We start from the raw sequence: 25005 nt of genomic DNA on the forward strand, positions 1-25005 counted from the left end.
AAGACATCTAGTTCAAAATGTCCAAATGGTAGTTATAGATCTAAGTCTGGAGGTCAGAAAAGAGGTTAAGACTAGAGAAATAAACATAAGAATCATTAGCATAGAGATGATTATTAAATTTATTGGAATGGATGATATCACCAAACAAAATAGTTTAAGAAGGAAAAGAGGGCCTAAGAGTATCTTGGGTATAATTGTGATTAGTAGGCTTGATCTGGATGTTGATCCAGAAAAGTATAGCTTGAGATCTGGTACTGCTATGCAGCATTCCTTTACTTTTATTTTCATTAATTCTTTTGATATTCTTGGATTTTTGTTCCTCTAGATGAATTATTATTTTTTCTAGCTTTACCTATAGGAATGAGCAAGTCAATTAGCTTTATTAAATTGTCATTTTTATTAATCTGACCCGGTCAATATTATATTGCACAGAAAATTTTTCTCCAATTGTTTAAATGCCTTTATTTGTGTGAAGTATTTTTAAATTGTGATCATATAATTCCTTTATATATATTGACAGGTAGATTCCCAGACATTTTGTTCTATGCATAAATGTTATCTGCAGTTATCTTAAATGAAATTTCTCTGAAAATCTTGCCAGATTTTCTTGGCAATATATAGAAATGCTGATGACTTATCGGCATTTATTTTATATTCTGCAACAATGCTAAAGGTGTCGATTGTTTCAACTAATTTTATATTGTTAATTCTCTAGCATTCTATTAAGCAAAACATACTCTGAAATAAGTAAGATTTGTTTCTTTGTTACTTGATATTTCTTCAAATTCTTTTTCTTGTCTTTTTATGATAGCTAGGACTTCTAGTGTAGTACTATATAATAATGGTGATAAAGGACATCTTTGTTTCTCTCCTGATATTATTGGAAACTACTTTATCTCCATTGAAAATAATGTTTGCTTTTTATTTTTAGATTGAATTATTTGAAAAACTCCATTTATTCCTATCCCTTCAAATATTTTAATAGGAATGGGTATCATAATTTATTTAAAGTTTTTTTCTGCATCTATTGCTATAATCTTATTTTGTTATTGATATGGTCAATCATGCTTATAATTTTCCTAATTTTTCAATCACCTCTGCCTTCCTGGTATAAATCCCATCTGGTATTATCTTTGCAAAATATTGTCATAATCTTCCTCCTAGAATTTCATTAAATTTTTTTTGCTTCAATATTCATTAGAGAAATTGGTCTATTATATTCTGTTTTTATTCTTCCAGGTTTAGATGTGAAATCATATTTGTGTAATATAAAAAATTTGATAGAACTTCTATAGCTTATGTTTTCTAATAGTTTAATATAGCATTAGGATTGGTAGAATTCACTTGTAAATCCATCTGACCATAGATATGGGTTTTTTCTTTTTTCATTGATGTCTTGTCCATTTCTTTTTTCTAAGACAAGGTATTCTATTTCTCTTCTGTTAATCTGGGCAGTTTGCATTTTTGTAAATATTTAGCCATTTTATTTAGATTGTCAGTTTTATTGGCATATAATTGTCAAAATAGTTCCTAACAATTGTTCTAATTTCTTCTTTGTGGACTATGCATTCACCATTTTCATTTTTTTTTTTACTGGTAATTTATATTGGTAAGTTTTCTTATTTTTTTCTGAATAGTATTTTATTTTTCCACATACAAGTAATGATAGTTTTCAACATTCATTTTTGTAAAACTATGTGTTCCAAATTTTTCTCTCTTCTTCCTTACCTCCCTCCTCCCCAAGACAGCAAACAATCTGATATAGGTTAAAAATATGCTATCCTTTTAAATATATTTTCATATTTATCATGTTGTGCAAGAAAAATCAAATGAAAAGAAAAAAAAAGCATATAAGAAAGGAAAACAAACAAAAAGATGAAAATACTATGCTTCAGCCCACAGTTAGTCTCTGTACTTCACTCTGGATGTGATTGGCATTTTCCATCCCAAGTCTATTGGAATTACCTTGAATCACTACAATGTTGAGAAGAACCAAGTCCATCACAGTCAATCATCATATAATCTTGTTGTTATTGTGTACAACATTCTCCTGGTTTTCTTCATTTCACTTAGCATCAATTCATGTTAATCTTTCTAGGCTTTTTTGAAATCAGCCTGCTCATCATTTTTAATAGAACAATAATATTCCATTTTCTTCATATATCATAACTTTTTCAGCCATTCCCCAACTGATGAGCATCCACTAAATTTCCAGTTCCTTGCTGCTACAAAAAGAGCTGCTACAAACATATTTGCATATATAGTTCCTTTACTCTTTTTTTTATTTCTTTGGGATGCAGACCCAGTAGTGCTTTTCTTTTTTAATCAAATTAACCAATTGTTATCTATTTTTTAATTAACTAGCTTTTAATCTTATTAATATTCAATATTAATCAATATATGAAATAATAAGTTCATTTTTTTAAGCTTATAATCTTATTAACCTCTCCTTTGATTTAAAGGATGTTGGTATTTAGGAATTTTTAAAAAATTATTTGTTTTTGTTTTTTGCTGAGCTAATTGGAGTTAAGTGACTTGCTCAGAGTGAGATAGCTCAGGAAGTGTTAAGTGTCTGAGACCAGATTTGAATTCAGATCCTCCAGACTTCAGGGCTGGTGCTCTATCCACTACTCAATTAGCTGCCCCCCCCCATTGGTTCTTTTAATAGGTTTTTTAGTTTTATGCCTAAAATCACTGACCTGCTATTTCTCTGCTTTATTGATGTAAGCATTTATAGAGATAAATGTTCTCTTAAGTATTTAGAAATTTTCTAATTGAATTCCCTCATTTCTAAATGGAAAGAATAAAGCCTACAAAACTTAAATGAGTCATTCAAGCCACAAAAATTGTAAGCAATAGTTATGATTTGAATTAGGTCATGTGATTCCAAATTCAGTGTTCTTTCTACTTTATACTGCATTTCCTCACTTTTATTTGTATTTGAAGTCAGGAGATCTGAGTTTAAATTTCAAGACTGCCATTTACTAGACATGTGACTTTATTAGGGCAATTCCATCCCTATCTGTAAGGTAAGGAATATAAAAGCATATATATATATATATATATATATATATATATATATATGTACATATACATGTATGTGTATACAAATGAATCAATAAATAATGTAATTTTAAAATATCTTAAAGTGCTTTTTACAATGCTATATAAATGAGTTCTCCTAATGAGAATTCTCTTAATAAATTGTTAATTCTTTGTTCTATCCTAGATGTTACCATTCATACCACACTAAGGATAGCTGATTTATTTTTGATTCATAGATCTGGGCCACAAACTCAGATTTGGACCTTTAAATGGAAAGTTGCTTAGACAGAATAGTAATAATAGTCAGGAGTTCAAAAAGACTGTTCAGATATGAATAGTTTCTTTTCTTTTGGAAGTAGGCTACCCATACACATGGCTCTTCAGAAGACCATGAGTTCTAGGAAGGCATTTGCATGAGTTTCCTGGTCCAATCTTCCTGGACTTAGAAAAGAAATTCTTGGAAAAAATAGAAACTAAAACTGAGATACAGAAAGAGATGGAGTCACAATATAGAGGAATAAATCTGCCCTTCAGTGGTAGTGAGTTTCTTGAACTGTGTAGATTTTAGAAAAAGGTATTCTATTCTCTAGTGATTCTGAGTTCTTTTTCCTACTTGAGGAGAGGGTATCTAAGGTAATGTTTAAGTTCAGAGGACTATATGAGTGCCGTAGAAGTGAATCCTTTGATTCTTTAGCAATTCTGAGTTCTTTCACTTATGCTCTTCCATCCTCTATCCCTAATTCTGAATCCAGGGAAGTCCACTAAAGGATTGTATAGTATCCTGGAGAGAATTTGTTGTTTTTTATTTCCTATCTGAATACTTGTATAGATGTTTTCTTTCCATCTGAGATCTAGACATAAACCAAATTCTGCTATTCCCAAGGCAAAGCTAGATATAGACAAAACAAGTTAATGTTTTCAAGGAAAACAAAAAGCTACTTAATAAGATTTCGCAGTATTTAGACAATGTGAATCCATAATTTCAGTTATAGATTATAGGATATCTAGAATTATACATTAATCACCTGAATTAAATAGATGTTACTTACTGATAGGTAAGATTCCTGAAATGATAGTATAGGCCCTGCTGTATTTTGCTTATTTCATTTCCCACTTTTTCAGTGTAAAAAGTACTATTTTTTTATAATGCCCTCATTTCTCCCAAACTTGGAAATTTCACAGCTCACCCTATAGACTTTCATGACTTTTTTTCTTTCTCTTAACAGATTTCATATTAGTCCATGTATTCTTAACCATGGATATCTTTCAGGGGATCCACAAACTTGTATATTCACTGACCCCTTAACTGAAATTAAATATTTTCATAAATTTAGAGAAAAACAAACCATTATTTTGAGAACAGATTGTGCAAAGGGTTCATGATACTGAAAAGTTAAGATCCCCTGTTTTATTCTATTATCAAAGACTTGATAGCAAAGATCGGCAGCAGATGTATATCAATTTTATTATCCTGCTTAGAATTACATGCATCTTTCTTTAAAAAAACTCTCTGGTGGATCTGTGTGACTTCTAACCCATTCCTAAATATAAGTGAAATTAATATAGACCAGCAATTTTCATATTTTTTAGACTGGAATAAATTTACCCTCTTAAAAATTAAGGGCTCCAAAAAGGTTTTGTTTATTCAATTATACCTACTAATGTTTACTATACTACAAATCAAAACTGATAAAATTTTAAATTATTTATTAATTCATTTTAAAATGACAATTTAAAAATAAACCCATTATATATTAACTAAAATATTCTTATAAAAATGATACTTTCCAAAAAAATAAGATAGTGGTATTATTTTATATTTTTGATCAATTTTTTAAAATGTGACTTAATAGAAGACATAACTTCTTCTGTATTCAGTCTGCTATAATATTTTGCTTTGGTTGAACTTCATGAAGAACATCTGATATTACACAGACACATAACTGTTCTGAAGAAAAGAAGATTAAGTAATTTGCTCATAGTCATACAGCTAATAAGTTTCTGAGTACAGATTTGAACACAGAAGATGAGCCTTCCTGATTCTAGGCCCAGCATTTATCAACTGCACCACCCAGCTATACAATTTTTGGGAGTATATGTAGTTGGATACTTTGTAATGCCTCACATGGAATTGTGAGACTCCAGTACAAAATAAGATGAATCAGTGGCAAGCTGAAAATTTGGCCAGAAAGATATATATTCAGAAGGTTGAGGCCTTCCTTAACTTACATCCTTATTTCTCATTTCTCTTTCCTTTCTGGCTTAAGATATTTCATATAATCACTTTGGGGACACAGATAATAATTTAGAAAAGAATAAAGGCCTTTACCTTGATCTACATAAAATGTTCTTTTATCTCTTTTTAAAAGTAATTATTTAATCCAACAAAGTTATAAGTATTCAAAACCAAAGCTCTACCTTTAAACAAATCAAAATGCTTCTAAGTACATACATCCTTCTCTGGGCAATACAGGAGGTAAGGACAAAACAGAAGAAGGGAGAGGAAAGAGGACTTCATTTAGGTCACTCTCAATATGATGAAGAGGCAGAGATTTGTACCAATTCCAAAATAAGGTTTATTTTAAATGAACAGATTGCTAGAAAGAAGTGAAGTACAGATCATCATTACATGACGTTTTTATAATCAGTCACTTGACTTGGTCATCTTGAGGACTAAACCTTTGAAAGGACAGGCAATGATTCATTTCTCAAAGGATGTGAAGAAAAAACAATTGACTTGGCAGTTTTGGCGGGCATCAAGTATCGAAGATTCTTCCAAAATCTTGAGTTGTAAGGAAGAGACTTATCTGCTTTCCACTTTAAAATCCTGTGAGATTTCAGAAGCTTCAAGGATTGTGGCAAGAATGTAAAGTTGCTAATAGGTGTGAATTCGATTAAGATTATTTTAATTTTTCTTTCCACAAGTGCTTCATGGAGTCCACTTTCAAGTTCATATCTGACCTTATCAGACATGTAATTTTCACTCAGGACAATGATTAGCCTTCTGCTTTTTTTAATTAATGAATCGATGTCATCAACAATAGCTGATAATTAAAAATGTGTATTTGGTTAGAACAGCTAAAAGGACAGACAAGAAATTGCAGTTATCCAAAAAACTTTTAATAGGAACAATATAGCTTAATATATTATATTACTGATCTTATAAAATGAGGGTATCTTTTTGGAAGCCATAGCATTATTTCCAAATAGAAAATGAGCATAAAAAGAATTTTACCAATGCATATTTTAAATGAACTCATCTTTTCTAAATTATAACCTCAGATTTATATTGATTTTAATTCAAAAACATCACATAAGGAGATAATACAAATATTATCTCAAATTCACAGGTAATGAAACTGAGCTTAGAAAAATAATATGTGTGAATTGATCCAACCATTCTGAAGAGCAATTTGGAACAATACCCAAAGGGATATTAAATTGTGCATACCCTGTGATCTAGCAGTCTCACTATTGGGTCTATATCCCAAAAAGATCATACAAAAGGGAAAAAGACCCATAGGTTCTTTTTGGAAACTGTTTTGGAAAAATATTTTGGAAAGTGAGTGCATGCCCATCAGTTGGGGAATTGCTAAATAAGTTAAAGTATATAAATGTAATAGAATATAATTGTTCTCTAAGAAACGATCAGATGATTTCAGAAAGGTCTGGAGAGAATTACATGAACTCGTATTAAGTAAAGTAAGTAGAACCAAGAAAACCTCAGACACATCCTGAGGAAGGTTATACACTCAGGATCTGAATTTCAAGTCCAGTGCTCTCACTTAACAAATATAGGAACTGGTCTTATGATTTGATATAGAGAACTAAAGAAATTCCCTCTACGAAAACTAGTAGGTAATTTCTCTGCAGCATACAATCTTAGAGAGTTTAAATAATTTGCTTAGATCATAGTGCAAGTAATACAGCAGAAAGGGTTCTTCCCAGCTGTAAGAGCAACTAGCTGTCTAACCACCAAATTATGGTACCTCTCAGAATGCCACTCTATGAATATAATGTATAATACATGCTTGTGTGTAAAGAAGACAATTTTTTCTTGATGATAAAAATACAAAACAAATTGTCATTCACTAATGACCGCTTTAATCCTTCCTCACTCAGCCCCTCTAATATGTATGGACCATGCTTGACATCATGGGATTGGTAAGAAGTTTTCTTAACTTTAAATCAAAAACAATTTCACACTAAAAGAACCCACAAGTAACAGCAGGGGAAAGGTGGTTAAAAAGAAAGCAATGAGATGTCTGGAGGCTTTTCTAACTAGTTGACTAGAGGCAATTTCTCTGGAAATCATCTGAGTTTTTTAATTAACCCAAGACTCTATGGCTGTGGTGTAGCAAAGAACTTGTCTCTCAGCTGAAGACCAGCACTGAAAGAAAAATGCAAGCACTGAACTGGATCAGCAGATACCAGCTAAGAGTGGCAGAAAACAGAATTATGACCACATCAAGAGACTAGCAGCTTTGCCCCATATGTAACCCCAGCCCTACATGGTTCCTGTCTCCTTTTTGATTAGTAGTATTAATTACCCAGCAGCAGAATGTACAAGAATATGTATGAGGTAGAATCTTTCTTTTGATATGTGATGTGATTAAGTATATATTTTGAATTAATGTATTTTCTAGGTACTTAAGTAAAAATAGATTTTTAAAAAGAAACTAAAGAATGAATGAATGACTATATATATATATATATATATATATATATATATATACACACATACACATCAATGGAAGAACAAGCTGTTTCAGTTCTTGTGAGAAGCAGAGATCAAAGTTATAAGTCTGCTTTTAGAACTGCTTTTTTTTTCCTTCTATCAACCTTACATTTTTTTCAATCTAAACACTTGACTTAGCATGAAAAAAAGTTATTTTAATGCCTTTCTACTGCTATAATGATTATGATGGCACATTTGCATCTGCATTCCTGCCAACAAAAAAAACCCATCCTCCTTACACACACACACACACACACACACACACACACACACACGTATTTCAAGGATCTATAATTTCATTGATATATGTACTTCTACTGACACAGAGCCAGTCTATAGCCCCAGTAATTGAAATTTATATCATTTTATGGTCAATTAGATGATGAGCCTCTCCAAAAATTCATGGATAAAGAGATAATGATAATTTATTTTACTTAACCAGCACCAACTTGCCAATTTTCCTTATTTTGTATCTTTGTAAAAACTAGTAAATATCTTATGGAAGGATATCACTTGTACTTAAATGCATAGTGATTAGTTTCTTAATAATGGGAACCATTATTAACAGTGTTTCAACAAAATAAGTGCAGAATCTGGCTTCCTAAAAGGAGTTCTCTATATCAAAAGAATTTGGTTGCTTTAATGTCAAAATTGATCTCTAAAACATATACCCACCCCGCAGTCTTAGAGAAATGTATGAAGCACAGAAAATAGATTTTTAGAAAGGAAATTACCAGGGCTACCACAATTAAGATGTGTATAGCTCCCGGTAAATCTAAAACACAAGCACAGCTACCCAAGATTTCTGTGGCTGTTCCTTTTTTTTTTTTTTTTTTTTTTTTTTTTTTAAAGGACACAAAAACGTAGTTATTTACAAAGTTAAAACATTGTCACAAAGGGAAATTTTTTAGATTCAGACTTTTATCTTATAGACAGAAATTACCTTCATTTGTTTTCCATTCTACATTCTCTTTGCTTACCTCCTCCAGGAATTATATCCCTTTCAAAAATACATAATTTATAACCAAAATGTTTTTCTAAGGCTCCAGGTAAAATCTCTAAAGCAAACTTGTGCTCATCTCCATTATCTGGTCGGCAGTCTTTCAGGTAAGACACAAATGCATCATATTCTTTTCCATCTGGGGGGGGAAAAGTTTTCTTTTAAGCTACTGGATATGTAATCAAATCTGATCATGACCATAATTCAAAGAAAATCACTAGATATAATTTGAATAAGATTAAATTATACTACTAGTTTAATAGATATCTAGCTAAGTAATAAATCTATCACTCCCTGGCATATAAATACATTTTAATGAAACTTGTATGGAAATGCATTTTAAGAGGCTTTATCTGAATTAGAACACTAAATTTTTTTATGAATTTAGATAACTCTAATACATAATAATTACCAAAAGATCACAATCAACAGGGAGAAAAATATTCGTTTTAACATACACCCTACATGTGTTATTTTCTCCTCTTAGAAGATGTATATGTTGAATTTTATATACAAAGTTTAGCTCTAATCATCTATTGAGTACAACATCAGGTACAGATCAGTCACAAGCACTTGTTAAATGCTTTCTGTATTACTTATTAAATGCTTGCTATATTCCTCACACTGTGTTAGACAGTATAGGGGATGGAAAGAAGTATAAATTGCTCTAGGACTTCAAGATCTTAAAATCTTAACTACAGGAATGTCAGACATACAAGAAAAAAAAAGTTAAATCTTAGCAAATGGCTGACAATCTAACTAATATTTCTGTTAATATTTTGAGGTAATCAATTGATTATATATATAAAATCAGTTGATAGTATGAATGTCCAACTTTGGATTTGATTTATCTTTATGACCAGTCTAACACTTTTCAAGTCATGAGTATACTCAAGGAAATAAAGATTGAGGAGTCTATAACAGAAAAGTGTATACAAGTAGAAGTATAACATACTCTTTGATTTGTCACTATCTTTTAATAAGAAAGCTTCTTCTGGCATAGAAAAAAGTTTACTCATTGACAGTAACAACTGTCCCTAATGGGTCTACAAGAACATAATTGCTGCTCAAATAACAAAGGAAAAAACTGAGGAGGTATTAATTTTTTTAAGGTACTTATTGCATATTATTGCAGAGGATATTCCCTCCAAATTAGAAGATGTTCCCAACTTCTAGGATCTTCTAGTCTAGTTGAGGAGATAAAACATACAATGACAAAGTAATGAGAACACAATTAAAAAGCAACATAATTCCATGTGCAAAGTAACATGACATACATTGAAAAATCATGCATGTTAAAGAAATACAGAAAGAGTCCATAGGAGATGTTTCCTGAAAGACCTAAATTTTAAATCATGCCTTGAAGTATATGATGGATATAAATTAATAGAGAAAGGAAGTATTATAAGGGATAGAAATATGAGAATGGTTTAACTTTGATGGCTAAAAGGACATATATCTAAAACAAATGGATTTGTAGGGGAGAATTGAGTATTCTTTTAAGAGTTATACTTACTAATCCATTAGTATTGATTCATTTATGAAGTCACAACTAAAGGCTATTGTGTTTGTTGGTCAGATTTATTAATATAACATATTCCAATAGTATAATTCATCATCTCATTAAACTATGTCTAGATTTATAAAATGTTGGATTGGAAAGAACCCTTTCATTATACAGAGAAGAAAAATTATTTACACCTGTTAGCATGCATGTTTTTTCTCCAACTAATTCCTATCACACTATTTTTGAATATTTTTTAGTCTCACCAGCTTCAGGATGAAATTGTTGCCTACTTTATTTTTGTAATTTTCATTACTGAAGAATCATGCTAAATTTTCTTTTATATAATATCCCACAATCCTTATTTTAATCAATGTTAGGGTTTTTGAGATAAAACAGGGGATCACTGTTATTATTTGTTAAAATAAGATTCTAACTTTCTAAGAAGTGCCATCATTTTAGAATATGGAGTAAAGCTGGAACTTGAGGCAGAAGACATAAAAAAGCACATGTAATTGCAAAATTTAAGCACATTTTCATTAGCTAGATTAGCTAGAGAGGTTCACACTAACAAATGACCATAGTTGACATTAATGATTATATAATCACAATTTAACAATGTGTTAATAGTCCATTTTTGTTTCCCAAGGCAAATCTATAATGTTTTAAAAAGTATTCCATGAATAGTGAATTTTAGTCAAATTATATGCTTTAATAGAATTGTTATCATGGACTTTTAAATTTGCCTAAAATTCCTAAAATAAATTTACTCCCAGGGATATTCTGGATGATTCTGATTAACAAGATTTTGTTACTCATTTCTTCCTGTTTACCTACTTCCCTACCAACCTACACTGTCTTATACAAAATAAGATACAGCTAATACTAGAAATAATCCAGATTTTGTAAATTTTTATTTAGTTGCTCAATGTTGCTCTCCTTGTCAGACCAAAATAATCAATAACACTTCATCTTAATTCAACAAATATTTATTAGGAATAAAATACTATATAGCACATACAAAAGAAAAAGACCTTATTCTTGAGAAGCTTTCAATATTTTTCAAGCGGACAAGACAGACATATAAATACAAAACAGAACAGAATTCCTAGATAACATTTAGACAATTAGAAGAGAATACAGCAAAAACTCATTGAAACCTAAAATAATTCAAAGTATCACCACAGTTAATGGAGGTATTGTTTATCCTTAGAATCCTGTTATAATTAAACTTAACAAATATTTATGTCATAACAATGCAATACAATTAAATATGAATTAACTTCTCATTTGAGGACAGAATATATATAAGAGACAAGAAAAGAAAGCCCAGTAAAACGATAAATTTTACCTGTTAAAGTCTCATCTCTTCTAATTAGGTCCCTATAACATAACATTATATCAACTCTATAAATAATACACATAATCACTAGGAAGATGATTGCAGCTGAAGACACAAGGACAATAATGAAGATGTGTCTGGAAACATCAGCAGGACCTTCTGGGGCAGAAAGAGAAAGAAAAGACATTATTTTTTAAATTAGGGGAAAAAAATTAATTATCCATCCTTTTTAATGACATCCACTCCCATCATAAATTTATAAACATTTTGTTCTCAACTTGTGTCTACCCCTTTAGCTCAGTAGAATATTCTGCCTTAAAGACAAATCAGCATACATTTCATTATTTTTTATCTCAAAATCTGTACAAATGTTTATTTTGAGGATTTAAGTAGTCTTATAGAAAATTTTAAATCATAACACCCTTAGGTTAGACTTAATATGGGAAGGAAAAGGAGAAATAAAGAGTTAAAGGATTTGGAAAAAATGCAGCTATCAACTCAGGAACAGAGTTATTATTCCAGTGCCAACAATGCCCTTAAAGTGGAGGGGAAGGGAGGGGAAAGTCCATTTCTATAACATGATTCTTAATTATACCCTTTCACTTAAGAACTCACAGACATAATTGATCAATCACAATTCTAGAGAAGTAATAGATTACCCACTTTCTGTCATGGAGGTGACAGATTCAAGGTGTATGTTGAAACAAACATGATCAATGTGGAAATTTGTTTTTCTTGACTTTTCATGTTTGTTATTAAGGTTTTCTTTTCCCGATTTTTTTTTTTTTTTTGGATGTGTGTGTGTGTGTGTCCTCAGTGTGTGGGGAAAGAGGTAGGAAGAAAATAAATTTTTACTAATTAAAAACAAAGGAATTTTAACAAGATATGAAAGGTTTACTTTATTCATCTAAAAGAAAAGAGGAGTTTAAGGAAGAAAGATAGAAGAAGAGATCCCTCAATTCCCATGCAAAATGATTTCAACTACCTTTGAAGCCTACAGTAGACTCTCAATTCTTATCTCTGGTTACTAGTTTCTGTATCAGATACAGAAAACAGAATGAAGTGAAATATACCTTTCATTCTATTTCTTCATCTTATATAGAAAACTATCTGCTTGCAATAATCAGAAAGGCAATGAGACCTGGATTCTACTATTAACTGCAGTATTAACTAATTGTGTGGCAAATGACTAGCTTTTCTGGTCTCAATTTCTCCATTGATAAAATGAGGTGGGTGAGACTATGCTTTACAAACAGAGCTAAGATACTATCAAATCCCCAAAGTAAAATTAAGCTAACAAACCTTTCTTCTTCAAAAAGAAATGTATGGTCTCAGGATCCCTAGTAGTTATCAAGGTACAGTTATACCAAACATTCAAATTTTCTTCTTTGACAGGTTTAATCTTCAATAAGTTGGAAACATATAGCATGCCACTTGAATTACTAAAGAGAAGTTAAAATGTTTGGTTAACATTACTAAAATATTACTTGAATAAAATAATTTGCATGAAGGCAATTCTTCAACTATAATAAGTATAGTTACCTGTATAATTACCCCTAGTAATAGATATTTTAAAAAGATAGTGAGGGAGAATAATAATCCACCAAGGGATCCCTAACAAAGGAAATCAAAGATTGCTTGGGATCAATATTCAAAGAGTAATTTAGGATAAAAAGTCTTGGGAGAAAATAGTAATAGAATGAAAATACAAAAGGATCATATGTCTTATATATTTATATATATATGTTTGTATGTGTATGTATAGATATAATATATCTATATATATTATACTCACATATATATATTAATTTTTTCATTGCTCCTCACTCTCCCAAAATAAGGTCTACAGAAATAACTTATATCAGACCAACATGGACTTGTATACACTTTGTTTTCTTGAATTTGAAACTTTCAGAAAATCTAGTGCCTCTCCTTCACATTTGGTACATCCATAAACTGAGGATTTATAAGTTTAGAACTAACTAAAATGAGTCTTATGGTTCTCTTTTTCTTTCACAGTAATCACTAACAACAATTTCTTGTACTAACACCTCCTGTGGCCTCTGAAAAACAATTGTTGCCACTGATACTCTCCAACTATTTTCAGGGTAGTTCTAGGTGTTGACAGCTATATGCCACAAGGAATAGAGTGCTGGAATGGTGAAGATTTGGGTTCCAATTCTACCTCAGATACTAAATAGCTGTGGGACAAGTTGTTGTCCTAACCTCAGTTTTCTTGTAAAATGGAAATTTTAGTGATACCTGCCTCCTAGGATTGTCGTGAGGACCAAATAAGATAGCATATGTAAAATGCCTTGCTAATCCTAAATACTATAAGTGCTATATAAATGCTTATTATTCAGAGATGATGACTAACCCACTCACTATATCTTTTTTCAGAGATGATGACTAACCCGTTCACTATATCTTTTTTCTTTTTTAATTTGAAAAACTCAAGAACCCATTTTATTTCTATTCTTACATATCGGCAGAGCAACTAGTAGTATATCCCAATATATTTAAATCTTGAGCTTGAAATTTTTTTTAGAAATCCATTTTTCATCTCTGAAATAACATGCACTTGTTACCTACTAGATCCAGGAAACAGATGCCATCTAATTGTATAGGGAAATAATATTTAGGGAATTATTTGTGACCTCATACTATGTTAAAGGAAATGACTTGAGAAAGAGAGTTGTTTATACATCATTTTCTTTGCAACATAGGAGTTGACAAAATACAGACTTTGGCAATATGAAATACAGTAAATGAATCCATTGATTGCATAATGTGCTGTCATTAGAGGTGAAATAATATCAATTAGCAAATCTACAGAAAACTTTTAATAAGAGAAAGCAATCAGATTTCTCATGAACTAGGAATGTAGCTATTTGGCAGGGGAATTGGTACCTAGACAAAAAAAAAAAAAGATTTTAAATCCTTTGAAGTTATATATTTAAATCACATGGTATTATCTCTAAGATAAAGAAGTGGGACAAATGCACTTCTCAAGAACTATAACTTTGTAAACTCCATGGCCAAATAGAAATTAAAGGCTACAACTATGGTCAATCACTGTAAAAATTTGGCTCCACTGGATAAAGCTTCTAGAAAATAATGGCTATGTGTACTGACAATTCAAAAACTGGACAGATAGGGTAATGTCTATGAAACAAATGAAATGGTGATTTAATTGATTAAAAAGAGTTCCTCTGATTCCAGATAATTCTGAAAGTCTTGGGATAGAAAATGCCATCTGCATTCAGAGAAAAAAATATGGAGACTGAATGTGGGTTGAAGCATAGTATTTTTGTTGAGGTCAGGAACCAAATGTTGAGGTGTAGACCATGTGTTGAGGTCTACATTTGAGGTACCTAAATGAAATTAGGTTTTAGTTAAGGTCTAGTGGCAGGTTTCGGGTACAGGGAGTCAAACAGAGTTCCCCTACAATCCCCTTAGATTCGGCGCAAGGATACGGCGGTATATGAGGTCTAGTAGCGGCGCGGAATTCCCAATAAAAGCATTTATTGGCCCAGAGAGCTAGATTAATAAAAGAGGTTTATTACTGAGTTTAGAAGTAGGAGATAGGTGAAGGTAGAGATAAGGAGGGCACTGGACAGAGGGTCCAGTGGACAGAGGGTCCTCACATGGCGACCATGTTTGGAATCTCTGCAAAGAGGGGTTCCCAGTGTGGTCCTTTTAAGTCGGAGGCTTAGCTCTAGGGGATTTGGGGTGTAGCCCCAAAGTTGGCTCAGATCCGGGTGGGGCTGGGACAGGTCCAGACCTTCTATTGGAATTCAAAGGGACCAGGATTTGTGAGTCAAAGGGTAATTTACATTAGCTAGGGGGGTTGGGAATCAAAGATTGGAATCTTTCCCGCATCATTTTCATCTTTTTTTGTTGTTTGCTTTTTCTTACTCATATTTTTCTCCCTTTTGGTCTTTTTTTTGTATAACATGACAAATATGGAAATATGTTTAAAAGGATTATATCAGATTGCTTCTTGTCTTGGGAGCAGAGAGGAAAGGAAGGTAGGAACAAAAATTTGAAACACAAAATCTTACACAAATGAATGCTAAAAACTATCTTTACATGTATTTGAAAAAAAAAAAATACTATTGAGTATTAAAAAAAAAGACATCAGTAGAAACTTAAAAAAAAAAAAAAGAGTCCTTTATCCACATATTCTATATGGAATCCTGACCCATTTATAGATATAGTCTAAAACATAGCAATACAATTACAGACATTTCAGAGCTGAAAAGGACTCCTAGAGATCATGTGGCATAGTGAAAAGCTCTAGGCCTGGAATCAGAATGACTGAGTTCTAATTCAGCCTCTGACATTTCCTAGCTATGTGACCCAGGGCAAGTTATTTACATTTTGTTTACCTCTTTTTCTCCAATTGTAAAATTAGGATAATAATAGCATCTACCTCACAAGGTTAATGTGAGGATTAATGACAATATTTGTAAAAAAACAAAAACACTTAGCATAGTCCATGATACATGGTAGGAATTATATAAATTCTTATTCCTTTCTCTTCCCCTTTCCGATTTAATCTAACTGCCTCATTTTAACATCAGGGAATCAGAAAATCCTGAAATGACTTTTCTCAGTCACTCAGTGAATATGAGACAAATGAATCAGATCTATATTTTGATTTTCAGTCCAGTCTTCATTTTATTATATCAATTTGTCTCTATCAAGTTCATTAGAAAAAAAAAAAAAAAAAGGATACTATTCACCTATAAGACCTGGGTAAAATTTGGGTGGGGATTTATTGCTTGATTTTGATATTCTTAGCACTTTCAGAAAGTTCTCTCCTTCCTCAGAGAATCTGACAAAAAACCTCTAGTAAGAAGATGTCAATGTTTGTGGCATGCTAAAATAAAAATATCAAAGAAAATGCTACCATGATTATAATTTTCATCATCAAAAATCATAGAATCACAAAACAGGAGCTGGGAAGGACCTTAGAGTCTATATGATCTAATTCTCTCATTTTACAAACAAGGAAACTGAGATCTCAAAAGTTAAGTGATTTGCCTAAGATCACAAAGATAGTAAATAGTAAATTGTCAAGTCTGTTGATTCCATAGCCATTGCATCACACCTTCCTGTACATCACTTCTGTTCATTCAGTTAATGAGATATCATGTGGAATTGGGAGTTAGAAGATTAGTTTTATATCCTGTCTGCCCACAACCCAATGTTCTAAAAACATAGGTGCCCTAAAACAAAACATAGATAGGGAATTAAAAGGAAATAAGTGGGGCAGCTAAATGGTGTGGTCTCAGACACTTAACACTTCTCAGCTGTATGACCCTGGGGAAGTCACTTAACTCCAATTGCCTCACCCAAAACTAAATAAATAAATAAAAGGAAGTAAGTTAGATTTGCAAAGTTCCTTTCAGCTCCAAAATGTTTATAACTACTTTTAGATTGTTATCTATAAATAGATCAAAAAAATCCTGGATGAACTGGGAAACCCTCTTCATCATTTCCATTTTTTTCTACATGAATACAGCTCTATGTATGGTCTAACTTTTATATTTAATCTTTTACTGGTTCTTTCTGGTTTGAAAGTCTATGGTAAATTTCTGCCCAATTAAATTAGTCAAATACTTAATCTAATTTGGTTAATAACTGTCATGCTGTAAGTCATAATATAACATTAATTTAATTTAAAATTGTAAAAAATTAATTTAACATATTGTAAAGTATATTTATATACTACCTGGGTGTTGACTTCTTTTTATCTATTATAATATTAGTAGCATTATTGGGCTCCTTATCCCAGTAAATCATGTCAGAAGAATCCATCAATAAAGCAGTACAGTTGAGTATTTTCTCTTTCCCTAGAAAAAGATACAAAACCTTAAGGAAAGATTTTCTGTTAGCAGAATCCCAAAACTTTAGTTTTCTACCAAACAACATTAAAAGACTTATTATGCTAGTGTCTCTAATGGGTCTGTATTCCAAAGAAATCATAAAAAAAGGGAAAAGGACCCAAATGTGCAAAAATGTTTGTTGCAGTCCTTTTTGTAGTGGTAAGTCCTTTTTTTTGTGCAGCATGATAAATGTGGAAAAGACAAGAATTGCACGTGTTTAACCTATATTGGATTACTTGCTGTCTAGGGAAGGAGGGAGGAAAATAACTGGAACACAAGGTTTTGCAAGGGTGAATGTTGGAAAGTATCTTTGCATGTATTTTGAAAATAAAAAGCTATTACTAAAAATTAAAAAAATGTAAAAAATAAACAATCTTACACATGTAAAAAGAAAAAATATATTTATGCTAGCCAAATGTCCCATCACCACCAATATATATGAAGCAATTATAATACAATGTAGGACTAAGTACTTTAAAAGTATAAATATTCACATCTTATTTTAAGAAACCTGATTTAGAAAAATCTAAATTCAGGAAATAGACAAATTAGATCATTATTTGTAAGTTTCCCTCAATTTTACAAATGGAGTATTTTTAAATGAACGGTTTATCCCTTGGTAATAATGCCATCAAGGGTGGTTTCAATTCCCAGAAGAGGGATGTAAAAGAGTAGGTTACAAAATCATAGAACATCAGAGTGAGAAGGCTCTGAGAGGCCAACTGGTACAACTCATTACATAAAGAATAATAGATGAAGAACTGGATTCAGAGCCTGATATAAAATAGCTGAATGAGTCTAAGCATCAAATCACTTAACCTGTCAGTATCCCCAGGAAACTTAAGATTATAAATTATAGGGAGGAGGGTGGGGGAAAGAAGAGGAAAAATTGGAACAAAAGGTTTGGCAATTGTCAATGCTAAATTACCCATGCATATAACTTATAAATAAAAAGCTATAATAATAAAAAAAGATTATAAATTATAGAAAAGGTGTCATGTTGCATTGATTGAGAAAGTTGTTTAGAGAGAATAGAAACGGTTTCAAGAATTCCCAAGAATTTTAGAACTAGAACAATTAGATAATTTAGGCTATTAGATTAGGAAATACAAACTATGAGAATCTAAATAACTGATTTGGATCACACAGATGACAGTTATATAACACTTCAAAATTCACCGTGTTTTATATTATTTTAGCCTCACCACCATTCTATGAAGTTTTTATTAATATTTTACAGATGAAGTAATTGAGGATCAGACAAGTTAAGTGACTTGGTCATGGTTACAATAAGTAATGTCAGATGATTACAGCTGTTCAAAACTGGAATAGGGTGGTATAAGAGATGATGATTTCCCTATCACTGGAAGTTTTCAAGCAGAGGCTGGATGACCTCTTTAAAATATATTAACAAGATTCCTTTTGACAGACCACTGACCTATTTGACCACTTTATTACCATGTAGTTGATCTTTTCTAATCTACTTGGCAAAAAGTTCGTTAATTACTTTTTGAAAACTGTTTGGCCCAATTTCCTCACCTGCAAAATGAGCTGAAAAAGGAAATGGCAAACAACTTCAATATCTTTGCCAAGGAAACCACAAATGAGGTCACAAGGAGTTAGACATGACTGAAACAACTGAACAATAACTTTGAAACCCAACCCTATTCTCCCCCTCCCACCTTCATATAAACTTAATAATTTCATATAAACATTCTAAGATATAAACTCACCACTTTATATAATCTTATCACTTACATATAAACACAGGATATATGTATGTGTATTATAAATATACCTAATTCAGCTTCAACATAATTAATGCTGTTCCCATAGAGTGTTGATATTTTATCTTGGCTATCTGTTTTTTTAAAAAAGAGAGAAAATATATATTATTCTGGGATAGTGCTTTTCTAATGCATATGTTAAGGTGTATGAAATATATTCAACACAATAAAAGTTCATATATTTACCATATTTATGTCATGTTTTCATTTAATAATTATTTCATTTCATCCCTTAACTAGAAATGCTTAAGTTATCTAGAATTTAAATTAAGACATACTCAAGACCTAAAAAATAAATTATAAAACTCTCTTAATTTGTAGGCTAATATTATAATAACCAAACCAGCAAGGTGTCATTTTATAGAAATAGACAAAATAACAAAATTTATTTGAATAAATAGTGACTAGAATTTCAAGGGAAATAATATTTAAAAGTAGAAATAAAGTGGAAATAGAACTCCTAGACTTCAAACCCATATAAACAAACAACAATCAAGTCTGTTTAGTTTAACTTTAAAAATAAAAAATTAGACCAATGATAAAGAATAGATGAATAAAAATAGGAAACAAATCCAATAGTTTAGTGCTCAATAAATTGTTTTAGAAAGGATTCCCAGTGAATAAGAAAAAAGTAAATAATAATAATAATAATAATTAGGGGAAAACCTGTAAAAACTAGAAAACTAGAAAATAATTTTGCCAAAGGAAAAAAAAATGTTTCATTGAGCATCTTATACCATATATCACAACTAATTCCCAACAGATAGTATACCTAAATATGAATCATTTTAAAAATAGATAAAATAGAGGAATTATTCAAAATTTTGCCTAAAAAGAGAATTCTTAGCCACACCATAGAAAGGAGTGGTCATAGAAGATAAAAAAGACTATTTCAGCCACATGAAATTAAAAATCTTTTGCAGGGACAAAATCATTACAGTGAGGATAAAAAGGACAAGACATAATTTGGATCAAGAATCTTGATAAGGGTCTGGCATGCAATATAAAGAAGGAATTCACATGCACAGTAAGTATATATGTAGATAGACATATGTATATATGTGTGTGTGTGTGTGTGTGTGTGTGTGTAATGAAATACCTGTGAATATAAATACACTCCATAAAGAGCTAATCCCCAGTGGATGATTGGCAGCAGAGAGAACAATTCTCAAAAGCATTGCTGCTGTACAACTAGGAAAGACTATGCTCTTCTCAGTGATATGGTGATCCAAGACAGTTCTGATAGATTTGTGATGGAAAATGCCATTTCCATCCAGAGAGAGTACTGTGGAGAGTGAATGTGAATTGAAGCATAGTATTTTCACTTTTTTATTTGTTTGCTTTTTTCTTTTTTGTGTTTTTTTCCCCTTTGGTATGATTTTCCTTGCACAACATAAAAAATATGGAAATATTTTTAAAAGATTGTAACATGATTAACCTATATCAGATTTCTTGTTGTCTTGGGAAGAAGAAAAGGGAAGGGAAAGAGGGAAAAAACTTAAAATACAAAATCTTACAAAAATGAATGTTGAAAAATCTTTTTGCCTGTATTTGGAAAAATAAAATACTATTGAAAAAAAAAAGAATTGCAGCTGTTTACAACTATATGAAAGATTTCCCCCTATCATTCATAATAAGAAAAATGCAAATTAAAACAATTCTGAGGTTTAACTCACACCAAATAAATTGGTAAGGATTTTAAAAAAAAAACTAGTTAATGTGAGATAGGCTGGAGGATGATAGGCATACTAATACATTGTAGGAGGGATTTATAAATAGCTCCAAATCTACTGGAATTACATGAGAGGGGAAAAAAAACAATCAAAATGTATATACTCTTCAATCTAAAGATACTATTATCAGCATATCTCTTATAGAGGTCAAAGACAGAAAGGAGGTTATCATTTACATTTCAAAATATTCACAACAATACTTTTTGTACTATCAAATAACTGGAAGTTCCCATTAATCAGGGAACAACTAAATGAATTCTAATATATAAATGGAATGGAGTAGCACTGTGTAATATAAAATAATAAACATGAGCAATAACAAAAGATTTCATTAGCTTATAAAGCATGTAAGTGAAAATTATATCTAAAACTCTAACTTATTCAAATTCACAAAAAGATTAGTGATTAAAAATGTTTTCAGCACATAGTAAATATCAACTCATAAAAATGTTCATTTACTCCTGAAAATGCTTTCATTTCTTCCATGAAAAGAGCTCAAAATAAGTTTTCCTTCAGGTACTGACTTTCTATCCTTAGAGCTTTTGTGGTCCATTATGGGTCCTATGAGTCTTCTGACTACCTATATGTGTATGCGCAGCATATTTAAAATCACCAAACAAATATAAAACAATCTTGTTAATCAAAAACCCTTCAGTCTTATAAGAAATAGGACTTACCTTTTATTTTTACACTGAAAGTTTTAGTGACATTAAATGATCTTCCATTTTTATAAAGGAAAAATATACAGGTATAATTTCCAGTATCATTCAACACAGCATTCTTCAGAATATATGTTTTGTGATTTCCTGGAACTGGAGAACAGTCCTGTATGTTTATAAAACAAAGAAGTTTAAATTCTTTTCATAAACAAGAGCAGTGTTAATCTCAGCTCCATATGTAATCTTGGGCAGATAGGAGACATAGTAGATGAAACACTAGACTTGGAATCAGGAAGATTTATTTACATAAGTTCAAATCCAGGCTCCAACACTTACTAGCTGTGTAACCTTGGAAAAAAATCACTTTAGCCTGTTTGCCTCGATTTCCTGATCTATAAAATGAACTGGAGAAGGAAATGCCAAGAAAACACCAAAGAGGGTCAAAAGAAGTCAGACATAACTGAAAAATGATAACATAATATGTGATAATATGATGAAAGATGTTAAAACTAAACCAAAAGGAAAAAATAGCAAACGATGAATTAAAAGTTCTGGCAGTCTATTATTATTTCTAGGGACATAAAAGCATCATATCTCTGAAGTAATAATAATTAGTATTATCATTAATATTCAGAAATAGTAATTTCTTCATAAGTCAGTAATTTTAAGTATTTTATTTTGCTTAATGGTATCATTCATCATACTCCTTGGAGATTTTGCAAATATATTCTTTGCCATGCCCAGTGTAAATTAAACACACCATTTTAGTTAACCATGAACCAAAATTGAATCACCAAAAAAAAAAAAAAAAAAAAAAGGAAAAAAAAATGGTGCTTCTACTATCAGAAAAATTTTAAAAGAAACCACTAGAGGTAGTCAGGTGGTGTGGTAGAAGAGCTGAGTTCAAATCCAACCTCAGATACTTATTAGTTCTAATGTGTGTACCTCAGTTTCCTCAAGATAAAAAGAGATAATAATAGCACTTGATTCACAGGCTCATTGTGAGGATCAATTGAGATATTATTTGTAAAGTCCTTAGCATATAGCTGATGCTTAATAAATGAACAATAGCATTTTAGGGTTAGGGAACATTAGGATTATTGCTATATTTCTCCTAGAAGCTGTACCTTATCATTATAATCATACTGTGATACCTGCTCTCAGTCTCATAGCTACTAAGTAGTCACATTTGCTCTTCTCACTAATCCATAAAGCCTTTCAATCAATAAATTGATCAAGTTCACAAAGCTAGATGAAATGGTAGAAGAAAAAACAAGTAAACATGTTAAAAAAAGGATTAAAAAAGGCTATATATCAAATGCTTATTTTGATAAGTGCTTTATAGTTTTTAGTTACAACTCAGGTTAAATGTTCTTTGATAAATTAGATCAAAATACCTAAAACATTCAAAAGCAAACAAAATTAAAAACTTATACAATGTGACACCAAAATGCTTAACCAGAATTTAAAACTATAAAAGTAATTTTTTAAAAATCTCTCCAGTAGAGAATAACCTTAGTATATTAAGCAAGCAGATCATTAAATTAGTTTAAACAAGGCTTACATCAAATAAAACCAGAAAAACTGACTTCAGCCAAAATTCCACTGTTTCTCAAGGAAAGGATGACAGTTAAAGATAATGTAAATTCTTTGTGCCTTTCTTCCCTTGGCCTGCCAAAGACTAACATGGGCATCTGGAGCTATGAAGTCATGATGCCCTAAGCAGAAAGTTGTCACAGATAATTACATCCATCTATATAAAATAATGTCTCCATAACAAATTCTGCTTACCTTGAATTAATCTATCTTGAGTCATAGATAGAAGTTTTTTTTTTTCCTTCTCCAATATGAGTCCCAGTGAAGAACAATTGTGGTAGAATAGGATTCATATTCACAATAAAAGCTTTACTACTTTACTATTTACTATGTTTGCATTTGTTTGCAGTGCAAATATTTTTCCAACTAACTAACTCACTGCCAGGGAACCAATCTACCTATAACAAAGAAAAAATGGACTAATGATAGTAAAAGCTAACTTTCTGAAATGGAGAATCTAGGATCCTGGAACCTACAATTTTGTTGCTCCTGTGTATAACAAAGTGGGTCTCAACCTAATAATCAAAAGTTCCCTTTCATTTAATTTAATTTTAATTTTTGATCAATTTCTAGTTAAAAGTGGCATCTAACATCAATTCATTGCAAGAAGACTACTTATCTTGTGATGCATCCTTAATGGACATAAGGCAAAACCAAAATTTTCTGGCAAATTTAATTTCAACATTTAAATCATCTTAGACCTTAATATTCAGATCAATCCTTCTTACAACTATATAAAGATTCAAAGACAGATTCAAATTAAAGTTTTTGTTCCATCTTTTAAAAAAATCCCAATGGAGACTGAGAATTTCCTGTGAAAGAAAGGAACAAAAAGGACTTAAACTAATAATAACCCTATAACTATTAATGAACAAGACAGAAGCACCACATTACAAAGAGACTAGCCTTTCTTGAACTCCAGCCATTAATAGAATTTTTCATTAATTATTACCTTAAATAAAGATATATTATAGGCCACTTTTTGGTAGTAATCATGGGTACAGTTTATGCTTAAGGATTTCGCAACTTCTACTTCTCTAGTAATTAAATAATTTGGATGAAAACAATCATGCTCACTTCTTTTAGTGACAATTATATTCCATTGATGTTCTTGGTTTCTGTATAGGGAGAAAAATGGCAATTTAAAGCATTTCAATGCAGTAAAATCTTGCATATGATTAAAAAAAAATCACCATACCTATCTTCCCACCCTGCCTCTTTAGCCCTACTCTTTGAGATACCATCTTCCCCCCACTCCAAGAAAACAAAAGGAAATGGGGGAAAAAAATCTCATAGAATTATACTAGGCTCATTCTTCCTGCTTTGCAATAAAATTCAGCAGTCACAATTTTACCAATCTGTAATAGAGTAATTGGAAATGAAAAATAATAACAGAATTTTAGAAATGGAAAGGATTTTAAAGATCAGATAATTTAACTATTTTATTTTATAGATGAGGAAAATAAGGTCCAGAAGCATTAAATTGCTTGTAGAATGAAGAAATGGTAAACTTGGGATATGAACCTGGGGATCTTTCCGTCATATTACATAGTTCCTCTACTACAGAAATTATAAGCTTTAAGGAAACCATCTTTTCCTTATAGTCTCTTTGCAAATGAATAAACTATTGAAGGTGATAGCAACCTCAAAGGACCAGGTTAGATTTATCTAATTTATTCTATGAAACATGCCACTCATGGGGCTAGG

The 25005-nt window shown here is 31.1% G+C and overlaps 1 protein-coding gene across 2 annotated transcripts in view; it reads right to left on the minus strand.

Annotated features, from left to right (window-relative positions):
• Positions 1-5601: 5601 nt before the first annotated feature.
• IL18R1 (interleukin 18 receptor 1) overlaps positions 5602-25005 on the minus strand; it is a 48661-nt gene continuing 29257 nt past the window's right edge. Inside the window, exons 4-11 of one of the 2 annotated variants that reach the window (XM_023501251.2) lie at positions 24251-24416; positions 21721-21868; positions 19322-19384; positions 17370-17490; positions 12932-13071; positions 11639-11785; positions 8764-8922; positions 5602-6089 (exon numbers count right to left, since the gene is read on the minus strand). In XM_023501251.2, the coding sequence (XP_023357019.1) occupies positions 5719-6089; positions 8764-8922; positions 11639-11785; positions 12932-13071; positions 17370-17490; positions 19322-19384; positions 21721-21868; positions 24251-24416 (1315 nt within the window). In that variant the 3' untranslated portion in view covers positions 5602-5718. Of the gene's footprint in view, positions 6090-8763; positions 8923-11638; positions 11789-12931; positions 13072-17369; positions 17491-19321; positions 19385-21720; positions 21869-24250; positions 24417-25005 lie in introns of both variants that reach the window. The other variant, XM_003766715.4, reaches the window with a different exon arrangement.

This window comes from Sarcophilus harrisii, chromosome 3, assembly GCF_902635505.1.
Source record: "Sarcophilus harrisii chromosome 3, mSarHar1.11, whole genome shotgun sequence".
Lineage (NCBI taxonomy): Eukaryota > Metazoa > Chordata > Mammalia > Dasyuromorphia > Dasyuridae > Sarcophilus > Sarcophilus harrisii.